The following is a 15,011-nucleotide window of genomic DNA, read 5'->3' as shown; positions in this document are numbered from 1 at the left end:
GATGAAGATGGCTTAAGAAGAAGACACTTAAATGTCAGTAATATTCATCGGCTGCTTTATCGTTGAAGGACGGCAGTTCTCTGTTTGTCTAGTAATAACATGGCCGTGACTCCTGAACAGTATGTACAACAGACGTGTGTGCACGTGTGATTTATGTGAAAACTGGATTAAAACAAGAATTGTGGCTGAACAGTGTGAGATTTCAATGATTGTAGAAGGTTATGTCAGAACAGAAACCTCATTGAGCCTTGAAGCGGTTGTGTGAAAGCAGGGAACGTCCTGCCAGCAAAGCACAAGTATTTAGGTTATCCGCTTCACTGAATCCCTGTTGCTTTGATGACATGCTGATGGTAGTGTCAAAATGTGGCGTAAACAACATGAAGAATGCAGGCAGATGGAGGTGTGATGGTGTTAGGAGGGTTTTCTTGGCTTAAGGTGCCAGCTGAGACGTGTTTAAACACCGCACTGTATGGAAACAGTGTAGATCGCTTTGTGGCCATTGTAGCATTTTCAGATGAATCCACCCACAAACAAGAGGTGCTCCGATAACTCCCAGGATCTCAAACCAGCGGGGCATCACTTGGGATGAGATGCAGCAACAAATGCAGCATTTCTATTTAATCAGTGCAAAGCATGAGTGATTTTTCTCAGTCAGAATCCCGATTGGATTGCTTGGGACCTTGAATGCTGTGCGATTCAGGATGTGGACCAGTTCCTTCTGGGAGAATAATTTGGTGCAAAAGTGCCTTAAATCCAGCACAGCCCATGCTTACCTGTCCAGTTTCTGATGTTGTCACAGGCCCAAATGGGCATCTGCTAAGTGAAGCTGATTCTCTGTCTGCATCCACAAAATGGCCAAATCTGGAAGCCATTTATGGGCCAGAGCCAGATCACACCTGGTCGTACAGTGCAAGGACACTTAAATGACAATGAGACCGAACCAATACGTGGTGCTGATGTAAACTGCGAGTTTAATTCACTTGAAATTGATGTTGGAAGAGATTGGATGATGCTGCCACTTGGCTCAAAAGCCACAGATTGGTACTCGATAAGGTTTGCTTTGTGAACATTTTCGTTGTTATTACTCTAGTTTTTCTTGCAGGGTTTGGCTGCCAGCCTTTGTTTATTTATAGTAAGTGATGAAGTCTGTAATTTATGTATGTGTAGTCAGATGTATGTCGGACCACTCACAAACTGTATACACAAGACCATTACATCACACGGTGCGCAATCACTCTTCTCCTCGGTGTGCACTCATGCTTTAGTGGGAGAAACTCCACTAAAATGTGGTGACATGATACTAATGTAGTTTTTCTTTTTTTTCTGTCCTTATTTTCCATGTGCACTAAATATCTCATCCAAACTCATGAGCTACATTTGTTGGGTCACTGTAGAAAGACGGTCTAATTGATGTTCTCCACCTCACACACCCAGCAGACAGAGCTGATATCATGCTGTTGTCTATGTATAGGGGCCATTAAGTTTCACATGGTGAGGGGGGGGCCTCAACACCCTTTGGGTCACATCACCTCCAGTGATGTCAGAGGAAATGCCAGAGAGATGAAGTAAAGAGCTGCTTCATACAGTCCTGCAGATTCCTGGGCAGACAATCATTGTGATAGTGGAGGCTCCAGTGTGCTGCAGATAGAAGAAGAAAGCAAAAAGCAGTGGCTGATAATGATGGTGGAGACACAGCGCAGTGTGTGTGGCCTTGTTGTCAGAGTGTTGTTTAATTATATACTCAATATGATGTGGGTATAAAATATTAGGTGTCTGCTCTCCAGCTTTGTTGTGCAAATCTGGCCTGGCTGATGGGCACAGACATGCAGACAAGGTCTTTGTTAATACATTAAATATTTGAGCTGAGGCTTCCTCACTAACGATGAATCAGTAGGAATAACTCTGCTGGGATAAGCTGAGACTCGACAGCAATGGGACACAAAAACAACATAACACATAAGTAACATTAAAAGCGCAAGTTCTCTTTCAACCATCTGGGTTATTTACACTCTCAGAATCTGGCTCAACCTTTTATTTGCCACCCAACATATCTACAAACCCAACTAAATGAATAGCAGAAAGTGCCTTGGCGGTGTCTTTGTTTTGCTCTAACAAAAAATGAGAGGGATTAACTGTTACCTACACTTAATATGCTGCTTGCTGCCGCTGTCAGAGCTTTTAAGAAACCACTAATACATTTGTGAAGCCAGTTCCTTTGAAGGACGCTGTGTTCTGCCTGATTAAATGAAGCAGAAAGACGAGCGAAATGCCTGCAGTGAAGATGTAACACGGAGGAGGAAAGTTGGAGTATTCTGTGGGGTCACGCTGTCTTACTTCTGGAAAGTGAGCACATCAGAGAAGTGCCACTGGGTCACAGGTTCAGTTAAAGAGACAGTCATTCAAACAGTCAGCTGTGAAAGCGAACGCATAAGAGCACGTATTGAGAATACACTCAGTTGCCAGTTTGTAAGGTACACCTGGCTAAAGTTAATGCAGTCTAATACATCCTGCTGTTGCTTCATGAAGGTTGTAATGCTTTTGTTCAAACTGTTTTAGAGGTGTTAATACAAATGTGTGATCATTTTGGAAAATCCAGTTTGTGGATTTAGCCTAAGTTGGTATAAATAGGTGGACAGAATAGTAGAAACACCTGTCGGTACAATGCAATACAACTGAGCTGCAGCCTCCAAAACAACAGTTGTGAGGAGGATTTACTGCAGGACTTGCTAGATTTGGCAAGTTGTGCCTAATAAAGTGGATAATGCCACTTTGTGTATGTATTTGTGCTGAATGTGTGGGTGGGTGTGAGGAAAGGACCTTTGTATATTCATGTGTCCTCATGCAGGCCTTCGTTGTGTTATCTGGGAATGCATGGCAGTCTACCTGGATGACCTCATGGTTTGGCCCTCCGCAAATGAGGAGAAGCAGAAGCATTTTGTTGGCCAAAAAGCACAGTGAGCAGGCTGAGGTCATAGTGAGATAGGACCTGTGGAAACACTGATGCTCTCGCTAACATGACTGGCCTTGGAAACTACCCCCGTAGGAACCCCAAAAACAGGACAGTAAAATCACTCTGGGCGGTCAGACGGGAGAGCAGACCAGACCAAGTTCAGCCAGAAACAGACCTGCTCTTTCCTCAGCTTTCCAGTTCAGCAGAGGGGACATGCAGGTTAAATGTGGATTTCCATCCAGGGAATGCATTTCATAATATATGCTAATGTCACCCGGGTGGCAGCCGTCCTTTGACTTCCTTCCTATAAATATATGAAAGACAGGTGACCCAGAACATGGGGACAGGAAGAGGCTTTTTTAGAGTGTGTGTTGGTCCTTCAGTGTACCTATTTTCCGCAGCCACTGCCTTGTAAAACTTTTAACACACTTCCTCCAAAATGACATCATTTCATGGCTCATTAAGATGATGTCATTGCAACCTGTTGGTGAGAAAAGGTTTCGTTTCCTTGTGCTCAGGCTCAGGAATCTGGGTATTGCGAGTGACTGTGCCTCACAGAAATTCATAGAAAATCCTCAAACTGATTGTCCTCATCTTGTATACAGGTGTCTGTTAAGAACTGGACCATATATTTGTGAACATAGAAAATGCTGATGGTGCGGCCCATTTGGTGGGGTGGCAAACTACACGTCATCATAGTCATTACATCATTCCAGGAGATGTTTCAACCATGTCTCTGTTTGTGTCCTTGTGTTTGTTCCAGTCGGAGCATATGAAAGCAGCCCTGAAGGATTTGAATCTGAACATTGTGGAAATGACTGATGAGACCGCTACACTGGATGGAGGAGATGTACTTTTTACAGGTAAACTTTGTCCCCAATCAAACAACAGCCAGAGACCATTCACATCACATAGTTGCATAAAGTAGATGGCATCATGAAGTCTGTATTGGGAGCAAATGTGGATATGTGTCAGCCTAAAATGTAGTACTGTGGGATTGCTATGACGCTGTTATGATTCCTCAGGTTTTATCTCCTGCACAACATGAGTGACCTAAACTCCAAGTCAAACCCTAAAATGCAGTTTAGTTTAGAATATGTGGTTGTTGTGGAAGGAGACGTATCAGGATCTTGTAAGCACGTTCAGATGTATTTAACATAGACCAGCGTACAACTTCATTTTGACACTACAAAATACCGTGAGTAAAAAAAAAAACACAAAAACAAAGCTTCACACCTTATTCACCTTATCTTAATCAGAATCTACAGCAAAACAGAAGAGATGTTCATTTATTATTTAGCAGCAATAAAAGCCCTGACAGCAGACATCAGTGTTCATAACACCCGTCAGTAAGAAGGCGTACGATGGATCACACACCATACTGTTGATTTTGATTTTCTTACAGCTTGTAAACTGCAAAGTTTGCCCTGTAAGTTGAACTGAGGACGTCTTAGGGACAATGCACAAAAACATTAAACTTATATAAAGCAAGGAGAGGTGTAATGCAATGCAAATTCTATTTTATGCTGGTGTCCCTGAGCACAAAAGTTCCCAATATGATAGTAAATGAGCATTGCTTAGCGCACAGTAAACTGGAAAAACATACTTTACAAGCGTCAATGCATTCAATTTGATTTCCAGTTCTGCACGCTTTTACGTCAATCAGCACACAGAGAAGTCCCTTTTTGGCTTCGACCCGTACAATAAATATCTGGTTCTTGTGAGCAGCTTCACAAAAACTTTATAGAAGGAGTCCATGTTTTTCCACCTTGCTTCAGTGCCTGAGGTCAGTAATGACGTGTTTTCTACTTTAGATTATCCCCCTCACGTCCATAAAGAAATGCAGAAATTCTCCCACCATTCCAAAACATATTTAAAGGAGCAGCATAATGTTCGTGTTTCTAGTCGGCTTGTGGAGTGTTGTGGTCTTCTGTGCCACTTCTCAGCATCTCAAGACACATCATGTGTCATTTATTTCATAACTGACTTCAACTTGGGTTTTACTGTCAGCCACTTCTTCCATATAAGAAGTATGTACTGTATGTACTTACGGCAGAGCAGGAGATATTTTTAAGTGTGTCCATGAACGCGTGTCTGTGTTTCGGGATCCTCCACACAGCCTTTCCCCTGTGCGGCCTCGATGACCTGGTGCCTCAGCTCACTAAGCAGAATTATTCTCGAAAAATAATCTATAGCTAAAACATTGTGTACCATACTGCATGGTCCAACTGCAGCTCTCACCACGGGCCTCTTATTCCTGTCATCAGGTAATAAAATTGATGAAGGCAGAGAGTCAAGAGCATGGTGGTCTTTATTAGATCTTCTGTACATTCTGTTGCAGTCGTGTGGTGAGTTAAAATGTGGGTCAGTTTCTTCTACACTGCGCAGGCAACTAGGAAAAAGCATAGTACACTTAATTGGGTTTCTAGACACTGGCTTTGTGCTCTCGTTCCTTCCAGCTGAAATCGGTTTCACATGGCAGGGCTAGAAACATTTCCTGTTGGCAGGGCCCTGGCTAACGGCTCATTTTGTAAAGGCTCAGCAGCTACATTAGGAGTCCATCCCTGAGCTCAGTGTGCTGCTGCAGCCTTGCCAGGCAATCAGGGTTCTGTCTGTTTTAGCCCCACCATATTGACCACAGTTGGCCTTTCTCACGGGCGAGCATAATGTGCACTCTGTGGTGACTGCAGTGTTCAGCTGCTGTGGCTCCACAGGCTCGCTGTGTTGCTGGTAATCAAGGTTTTTAGCCTTGAAGATGAACTTTTTAGGTGTTGTATGTGTATTCATAATGTCATTATAGTCCTATATCCCCTCTGCTGTCTGCCTACACAATTGCTCATAGGTAGCACGGTGGCACTCTGCCGCGGAGGAACGACTGACCAAGATGGGTCAAATGCGGAGAAAATAATTTCATGAAGCATGGCGTGTGTGCAGTCTCCTCCCTGTAGCGTGTGTGCAGTGATCAATAAAAGTAAATCTTACTCTTAATCTTAATTTGTAATGCTTCTGGTATGGCCTCATTACCTTGTGTATCTTTTAGGATATGTGCAGTTATGTATTGATGTAAGTGCTGATTTAGTGTATGCATTCGATCTGGGAGGCGAGCTGCTCCATGCAACATCTCGCTCAGGGTGAGAAGCTCAAATGCCGTTATCAGAAAAGGAAAACGTTGTACTGCTGTGTTCCAGGTTGTAAGCGGTATAAACACAGGGACCACTCCTAGCTAACATTACCATTCGGTTCGGTGTGTTACATTATGTGACAAGAAAGGCGTGAACTAATTCTGAAATGTCATGGCACGTCTTGGACACATTTATTTAAGCCTGTGAGTGAAAGGCACTGGATGTAATCAAGCTTGCAATGCTGTAACACATTGTGCTCACTGGGTCACATATTTCTGTATAATGTTCCTTGCAGATGACGTCCAACACAAAAGTGCGTTCCAGGCACTTTAGCAATAATTGTTTTACGTCTTGTGAAGAGGCTGGCAGCATATACCTGCTTTGTTACATTACATTATCAGCTTGATTACATCCAGTGTGTCTTACTTCCAGGTTTAATCAATAATGTCCAAAATGTGCGTTGACTTTTCAGAATTAATTTATGCCTTCTCTAACGTTTTGTGTTACACTATCAGAAGGCAGTGGTAGTTAAGAAGTGGCTGAATGCTAACCTTAGTCGTTCTCTAATGGTAGTTAATGGGTTATCAAATATGTTGTTTTACCTTGACATATGGCTCAGTGTCAAATGGTAGATAATCTGGTCATATTTCATGCTTACCAATAAATATTTCCCTCCTGAATTTCATTCTCCATTCACAGTTGTTCTTATCTGTCATCATTTCACTGCAATTGGGAAGCGTGGTAATGATAACAGTTTGTCAGATGTCCTGCGTTTATCTGACTTGCAGTCTGGAGCACAACAGTACGACCTTATCTTTCTGATAACGGTGTTTGAGTTCCCATCCTGAGCGTTATGTCAGAGGAAAATGGCCGCTGTGTGAGACATAAATAAAGTTGTGTTTTATTGCATTGAATTTGAATTTGACATTTTTTCTTTCCTCAGGCCGAGAGTTCTTTGTGGGACTTTCCAAACGGACCAATCAGAGAGGAGCAGAGATCCTAGCTGATACCTTTAAGGTGAGTTTCCATTTGCACGATTTTGTAAAAAGTGGCCGAATTACAATTAATGCTTAAGTACCATGGATGTTAAGACACTTTTGTGTCAGTCATTTTTGAGAAGGTATAAGTGACCAATTACATAATCTGTATACGCAAGCCCTGAAGAAACAACACTAACATATTAGCACCTTATAAAGCTGACATGGCAAACATGCTGAAAGTTGCCTAGTTACACACAGACACTGAGTAACGTCCACTTTTATTTGGAGTCGTGTCTCTGACCACCTGTCAAATGTAAGTCCAATGTTCACTCTCCCATTAGCTCTGTTTTGGTTTCCATGTAAAGCTGAGGGAAATCGTAGTGAACCAAAACAGTAAAGTGAGCTGAAAAAAGCTATAAAGCTCTGCAGACCTGAGAACAGCTCCAGAGTGGGGTTTTAATATCTCTGTGGATGTGTCACTACATGCTAATTTCCCCATTACACATCTGACCCATTGATTATATAAAAATACTGATTAGAGCAGCTTTCAGTATCAATAAATAAAAGTAAATAGTGTATCTTAAACCAGTCTCAAGACAAAATATGGGTAGGATAGTCCCAAAAATGTATGTAAAATAACTGAAGCTTCAGAGGATGTGTGCTAACTGTGTGTATCGTTATGAAAATACAGAAATGATATTGACTCTGTGTGCTGTTCTGGCCACATTACTGTATGAGAATGGATGACCATTTTCAAATAGATTCCCTTCTTTAATATAAAACCACAACTTACTTCTTAAGTGTCTTAAATGGTCCCGAAACGCAAGCCTGCTGTGAGTGATCAGACATCACAAACAAGAAATGAAGAGATAAATATGTTTTCAGTCATAAAAGCTTCAGACCACGAAGATAACATCATCATCACTCCATTTCGCTTACTTTTTTCCATTCGGTTCTACCTCCCCTCTCCCATTCCATTTCTGCCTCCATCCATCTCTGCCTCACCCCCACCCCCACCCCCACCCCCTTCTCTCTATCCATTATATCTCTGCCTCCATTTGTTCCTTCCCTGAATTGGCTTTGCCGTTCTGGCTGTGGATGTCCGACTTCCAGTCTGTGCCAAGGCCATGCTGCCTGTGCCCACTATATATTATGGAGGACATACAAACATGAGCTGTTGCTAGGAGATGTGGAAACCCTTTGACACGCCTGCTGGCTGTTCAAAGTACCCTGATGTGTTTGTAAGCTAGCTAGTTAGCAAAAGCACATTTGCTGATGAGTTCATGTCAGACACCAGAGGCAAACTGACATGTTTATTCATCCGCCCAGCACTTCTGTGCAGTGACTGCACAGACTGGGTGGAACTCTGAACACACTATATATATTTGTTTATACAGTAACTTGTGTAGGGGACAACAAAAATAGTCTGGGAAGTGAAAGTTTCATTGCCCTTAAAGTGAGAGTAACCACAAAGATAAATACTTGTGCAGAGTACAATTAAAAAGAATTTCTGCTTTGTGATTTTGCACCACTGAAGCGGAGCACTCTGAGGGTATGGATTGATGGATGCAGCTTTAAAGAGTCCCAGTGGCAATTAGTTGTTAGTGGCCGGGTCCAGGCCTCAGCTGGCTTTGGGGCATTTTTAATCGGCTATTGATGCAAAATTCTGCCACCTCTGTACACAGTGATCAAACCAGCAGCTGATGACACTGATTAAAAAGGTGATTTGGAGGATAAGACCTCTCTCATGAATCACTCTATGAACACCTTTGTCCTGTGCTATTATTACTTATATATATGTATTCCTCACAGTTCTTACATATTGCTGTTGAGTCATATTTATAATTAAAGCAGCAGCACCAACAACATTATCATCAGTCAATACCTCCATGTTAAACATTGCCTTTAAAGCTCAGTCCTAAGATAAGATAGGACTTTATTGATCCCACACCGGGGAAATTTAGTCATTACAGCCAAGTATTACAAAGAGCAAGCACAGTGGCATAAAGAGGTCAAAATAATATGGAAGTATACAGGCGCTCCCTTCTTTACCTTGTAAATAAATGCTGTCTTCCCAAAATATAATTTACAAACATGAGAATGGCAACTGTTATCCTGTCTTTTCTCCTTTTGAATTGGACAAAATGCAACACAATCACCATTTTACTCATCTATAACAGGCTGTCAAGTGATCTCATGTCAGAGAAAAGCACTGTGAAAAGGTGATAGTCTGGTGATATTCTGTATTTTTGTTATTGTCAACAAATCCAGTAAAAGGACCAAAAGCAAACAATAAATCGATCCTACTAACCACTGAAGTACTGCCTGTGTAGCCAGAACCTGATAAAGCCTATTACTCTGCCATTGTTGTCCAGAAAGGATTAAAAACACTTAAGTGACCTACAGCGCCGCATTGGGTTCCTTCGTGTGGTTAAGTCACTCCCACGCACTGTACACTGTCCTGCTGCTGCAAATACTTTAGTCTTTTAGAAAAAGGCCAGGAAGTCAGAAAGTATTGAGAGACAAGTGAATAATGATATTGATCGCCAGCCTTATCCATAAATTAAAGGTGACAGGAAGTGTGTCAGCCTGATCTACAGCTTTTCCACCCTTGCTCATGTCAATGATTTTACATTTTAAATGGTTTCGCCATCTTTTCCCTTCTAACTACAGTCTGAATAACTTCCGTACACTGTGGCCTGACCTTGATAGCCGCAGCTGAGCTGAGCAATCACACCCACGTATGATCCACACATCCAGAGGAAATGTTCCACAAAATATCCCAAACATCGCTGAAACAACAGACTCAGGCAAACAGGGAGGACTTAGGCACGCAGCCTACAAACAGAACGGGTCACAGACACAGACTGATTCTATCTATCTTGTTTACTGTTATTGTAATGTGAGGTTTCATACCTCAGACTTATGCATATTGCTTTTGGATTTTCTCTGAGAGACCATATCAAAAGAGAAAACCGGCTGACTCTCAAGTTCAGAGGTGGGTCATGGCATGAAGAGTTCAACACATTACGGTAACATGAACGGCCTTTTTGCTGTGCTTCCATCTTCCCATCTGTATCTGATTTGAATTCCTCATTATGGATCCCTCTGTGTTTTCTGTTATCTTTGATAAGACAGACTTAATGATGCGTCTCTGGGAAATGACACTCGGAAAAATCGCTTGAGCGTCCATTATTGTTTTTTCCATTTTTTATCTGATCAGTTCCTCCTGTCGTTGTTGTTTTTTCCTTTGATTATCAAATTCAAGATCATTTGTTGCCAGGTTTGTTTAGCACTCAACAACTGCATGCAGATGTTGACGCTCTTTACTTTATGGTCCTTGCAGGGGTCAGAATAGATGGTGCTGTGGATTAAGTAAGGAGGCCAAATCTTTCCTTCTCCAGCTAAGAGGTGTTGAATTCCAACTCGCACCAATAAGACACGAACATGGACTCCGCTAAAGACCTCGACAGGGAAGCTCAGTCTGCTGTGCTTCCGGGTTAGTCAGTCGGGTCTTTTCAGGTCACAGCATGACAGTGTGTCAGCCTGTTAGTGCAAATAAAAAGAAACTGTCTCTCCCTTCATTCCCTTATAGATTTATCTTCATAAATAGAAAAATATGACTCGTATTTATAATTTTACTGCAACAGAACTTCCTGTTCATGGATCAGGAATGAAGAAAGTTCAGATTACATAATTCCCAGTTGTCCTTTAGGGTCTGCTAAACAAGTGCTGGGGAAAGAGTTCAGGAAAACATCAAGGATGGGGTAATTTAGGTTTTTTGCATGATGAGCTGCCAAGTGCTATTCTTCTATTCAGTCACAGTAATTGTTTCAGTGAATCATGGCGCTGTGATGGAGCTAATGATGCAGTGCAAATATTGACCTGAAAAGTGTTAACGTATACTTGAATGGAAAATGTCACAATGGAGTGTAACGATGGAAAGTGTACACTATACTTCATAGGGTTTTATGAAACTATGAGCTGTAAAAACCAATGCAAAACATATTATGTGATTAAAAAAACACATGGATGTCGGTGGGAAGTTATTTTCTTAGGCGCAAACCAAAATTTATACGATCATATAAATGTACTCGCATAGATTCAGGGAGTACAGGCCTTGGAAAATAAGTTTAAAGTCTCACATCCTATCATAATTCAAATTACAGCTCAGTATCACTGCAGCCTTTACAAATATCTGTAGGAGCCGACTCTGCCGTTTGCACTTCTCAAAAGGCTTACAGTATGTCTAACTGTCACATGCTGTGAGTCCATGTATCAAATGCTCAATCAGTCAACTTGAAAGGGGGAAATTCTTCCAGCCCTGTAAATCAAAATCAAAACAAAGTCAGTGGTAAAATGATGTTTTTTCAGTAGAGTATGCAGTGTAATAATTCTTCAAATATGGAGCCCAGGCTTTCATTCTTGCTAGGGTTTCAACTGGCATTTTAATGAAGGGATCAGTCCAAAATCAGCTGTCAAAGGCTAAAAATTAATAAAACACTGCAGGTCGCTATACAGTGCTGTATCATATGCTGCACTGATATAGGCTATATATCAATCAGTATGGATGCTATTACTTGCAGAAAGCTGTTTTTATCCTCAGTCTGAAAGCTTAGAGATTTTAAGGCCCTGAAACTGATATTTTCATTAAGAAGCGTCTGGCTATGAGCGATGGGGTCCAACATCTGCCACAGTTAGAACAGCTTTGGTCATTTCATGAGAGGTTTTTATGTCTGTGTTGTCTCACTGGATTGAAGAGGGTAGAGCTCAGTGGGGAAAAAAAAGTGATGTCATGTGCTCTTGTGCATCAATCAGAGTTTAGATGTAGACATTTCAAACACAATGTGATGACAGTTGAAGTGTTGTTGGCTCTTGTTGCCAAGCCACTGTCAGTTAAATGTGATCAAGCCACACCCATGCATTCCTGTTGAAGCAAATTAGCTAAGATTTTGAGTGTTACTCTCAATAATATAAAAGTTTTTTCTTTTTTCCAATCATTGTGATTGTTGCTCATCTATCTGTCAGTATTTAATATTATAGAGAAACATAAATAAATATATAATAAATCCTCTACCAGCAGCCATGTCCAGGTGGTCAAACTGTTATCAGTGGCAATTGCTTTCAGTGCCATTTTATATTACCTTTCGTTTTGTCATCCTGCAGCCAGAGGAAGATTTTCCAATCAGGCTCCTACAAGTTGCTCTGTAATGTCCCCCTGAGCCCTGAGCTCACTAACATCATCTCACAGACACTCCTGCTCTTTCCGCCCCAGAGCTGCCCAACACTTTTAAAGGCCACTTTAGGCCCAGATTAATGCCATTGCATAAACCACTATAGTGCTCTTTGAATTCAAAGCATCATATCATTTCCCTTGCGCTGAGTGGAGCTGTAGCGCTGTTGTGCTTGGAAAGGATTGTGAAGTATTGTCAGTGACAAAGGAACACTTTCAGTGAGTGATCACACACATTTGTACGTTCCAATCCTTTGATGAATGAAGAGTATCACATTAGGATTAAACCGCATATAAATCTCTTTCTATTATTCTGTTCACCATTACATTGATCATCTACAGAGTTCATTGTCAGCATGTGTGGGACAGTATCACCAGTGTTTTTATATCGGGTTATTCAGACATTATTGCTGTGCATAATATTTGTCTCTTTTTGTACTACCTATACCTATACTGCCTATAAGGAATTACAATTGTGAGTAAAGAGTGCGTTGGCAGAGACAGGCATAAACCCAATTCCTGCTCAGAGAGGTGACATTAATTGAAATAATTTTTTGCTACCTGGTCCTGTCCCATCCCAGTTTTTGCTTCACCTAACTGGGCTTTGTGTTGCAGGACTACGCCGTGTCAACTGTGCCTGTGGTGGGAGGGCTGCACCTGAAAAGCATCTGCAGTATGGGAGGACCAGGACTCATTGTCATCGGCTCCAGTGAACCAGCACAGAAAACCATCAAGGTGTGCATGTGCAGTGAAAGCATCATCCTGTTTCTTGCTTCCCCCAGCTGTAGTCATGGAAACGACTAAATCAATGCAGTGGCATTGTTAAGATAACTATGACGCACATTGACGCAGCTGATTCTTTTTTTTTCTTCTTCTTCTTTGGTTGACTTTTGGCTCTATGTGCGTTGATATGAGCAGCCCTGTCCCTTTTTCTCCCGTTCTGCAAAGTATTTAGCATGAATAGCACTACAAGACGGGACATCACATGTGTTGATTCAGAGCAGACTCCCTTACTTACAGCTTGATTGCTACCTCCCACTGCCAGTGCATTGAAACCACCTGTCACCTTAATCTCTCCTCATTAATTCATATTCTCAGCTAATCTGAGGGGATTGCCCCTGGCACTCGCACTTCATCTTCAGTGGCAAAGGTATTGTCCCTCCGTGAAACAGCTTGAGCTCATTACCGCGTAAAAGGCTTCTGAATCGATCGAGCTCTGTCACAGCAAAAGCCCTCAAAAACTAAACCCAGGGGATGGCGAAGGACTTAACATGAAGAAGAGGCAGTTTACACCCTGACAGAGACAGATTGATTGTTCACAACGAGAATAATAAATCTCAGCCCATCCCTATGATGGAATTATCCCTAAAATTCCCAGACATCATCATATGAGTCTGTATGTGAGCTTTTGGGACGGCGCAAACGACTGAAACGCAGTGGAATACGTATTTGCTCATCATCGACACACATGCTGTTCGTCTAATTACATAACTATGAAGACTTACACACAAGCACATACACCCTTGGCCTTGACGGATCCTCACTGGAAGGGCTTTCCACACACCTCCTAGTGTGATACCCCCCCCTACTGGCCCAGCGTTACACAAGGTTACTTTAAATATTGTAAAAGTCAGTATATCTCAGAGGCAATTAAAACCAGACCATCTGACAACACATCCTAATGAGGCAAAGCACTCAAGAGCAGCACAAGGTCAGACTTGTTGGTTTGTAAGCATGTTTGCATTGCTGAAGAGTACACAAGAAGTCAAGAATCTATGCATAAACACACATGCTAATTGATTTTATATTCCAGCATCAACTCATTAAGATTCCTGCCTGTTTGATCACCCCAGTAATTAGCCACTGGAGCGAGGAGTGGCCGTTAGCGAGACTTAATGACAGACTGCTCGCTTTCTAATTATGGCTTACGTCACCTTCTCTTGCAGCAATTAGCTCCTGTTTTAAAGGACTTTTAACGAGCCTGGATTTGTAATTAGGTAATGTTCCCTTTGTGTGGGGAGTGAGATCTCATGAATGCTGTTTTAATGAATTCAAAGTGCTTGTTTTGGATGTGGATGCAGCTCTTATGGCAGTGAGGCTCCTTGTCTGTGTACCCTTGGACAAAGACGCTTTGTACAAGTCAAAGTTGGCGCCCGACTAATTCACTTTGTCTTCAGGGAGCTAAATTGTGCTGCTATAGAATATTTACTGACAAAAGAGGACCTGTTTGCAGTATGTGGTTGGAAATTGTAAATTTATATGTATGGTTAATAAGGCTATTAATTTTTACTCTATTTTGCAGTTTGGCTCCGTCTTTATCTTGGATTTCTTTATTAATTTAATAATCATTTCAGTCTCAGTGCTCATAATATGTATACATGTAGACCGGGTATAGTCCCCTGTCTGTGTTTAGCTCTCCCAGGGATGAGAGTACATGTTGACCGGATGGATTCTGTCATCCATCTGCCACTGTCCCTGCCAAGCTTCACTCATGAAGTCATCATCCCAAAATACTGCCCCTGTCAGAGGCTGCCTTACTCTGCCCCGTTTGATTCATGAGGTCATTACTCTACTGGTCAGGGTTTGATCCTCTCCCCAGGGATGTTTGCACACTTGAGTTTTATAGATAATGAAGTGACAACACGGTGAAGGTCGTCTTCAGGATGAGTTGTGTTTGATGACCAAATCCTGCTCACAAACATTCTCTCATACACGAGCTGAATCCT

At 41.9% G+C, this 15,011-nt stretch overlaps 1 protein-coding gene across 4 annotated transcripts in view; it reads left to right on the top strand.

Annotated features, from left to right (window-relative positions):
- ddah1 (dimethylarginine dimethylaminohydrolase 1) overlaps positions 1–15,011 on the top strand; it is a 75,043-nt gene that overhangs the window by 49,268 nt on the left and 10,764 nt on the right. For all 4 annotated transcript variants that reach the window (XM_070961295.1, XM_070961292.1, XM_070961293.1 and 1 more), the window contains 3 exons: positions 3,714–3,813; positions 7,016–7,089; positions 12,901–13,020. In XM_070961295.1, the coding sequence (XP_070817396.1) occupies positions 3,723–3,813; positions 7,016–7,089; positions 12,901–13,020 (285 nt within the window). In that variant the 5' untranslated portion in view covers positions 3,714–3,722. The remainder of the gene's footprint in view (positions 1–3,713; positions 3,814–7,015; positions 7,090–12,900; positions 13,021–15,011) is intronic.

Source organism: Chaetodon trifascialis, chromosome 4 (genome assembly GCF_039877785.1).
Source record: "Chaetodon trifascialis isolate fChaTrf1 chromosome 4, fChaTrf1.hap1, whole genome shotgun sequence".
Classification (NCBI taxonomy): Eukaryota; Metazoa; Chordata; class Actinopteri; order Chaetodontiformes; family Chaetodontidae; genus Chaetodon; species Chaetodon trifascialis.
Note: the sequence above shows the minus strand (reverse complement) of the source record. Positions and strands in the feature narration are given on the sequence as shown.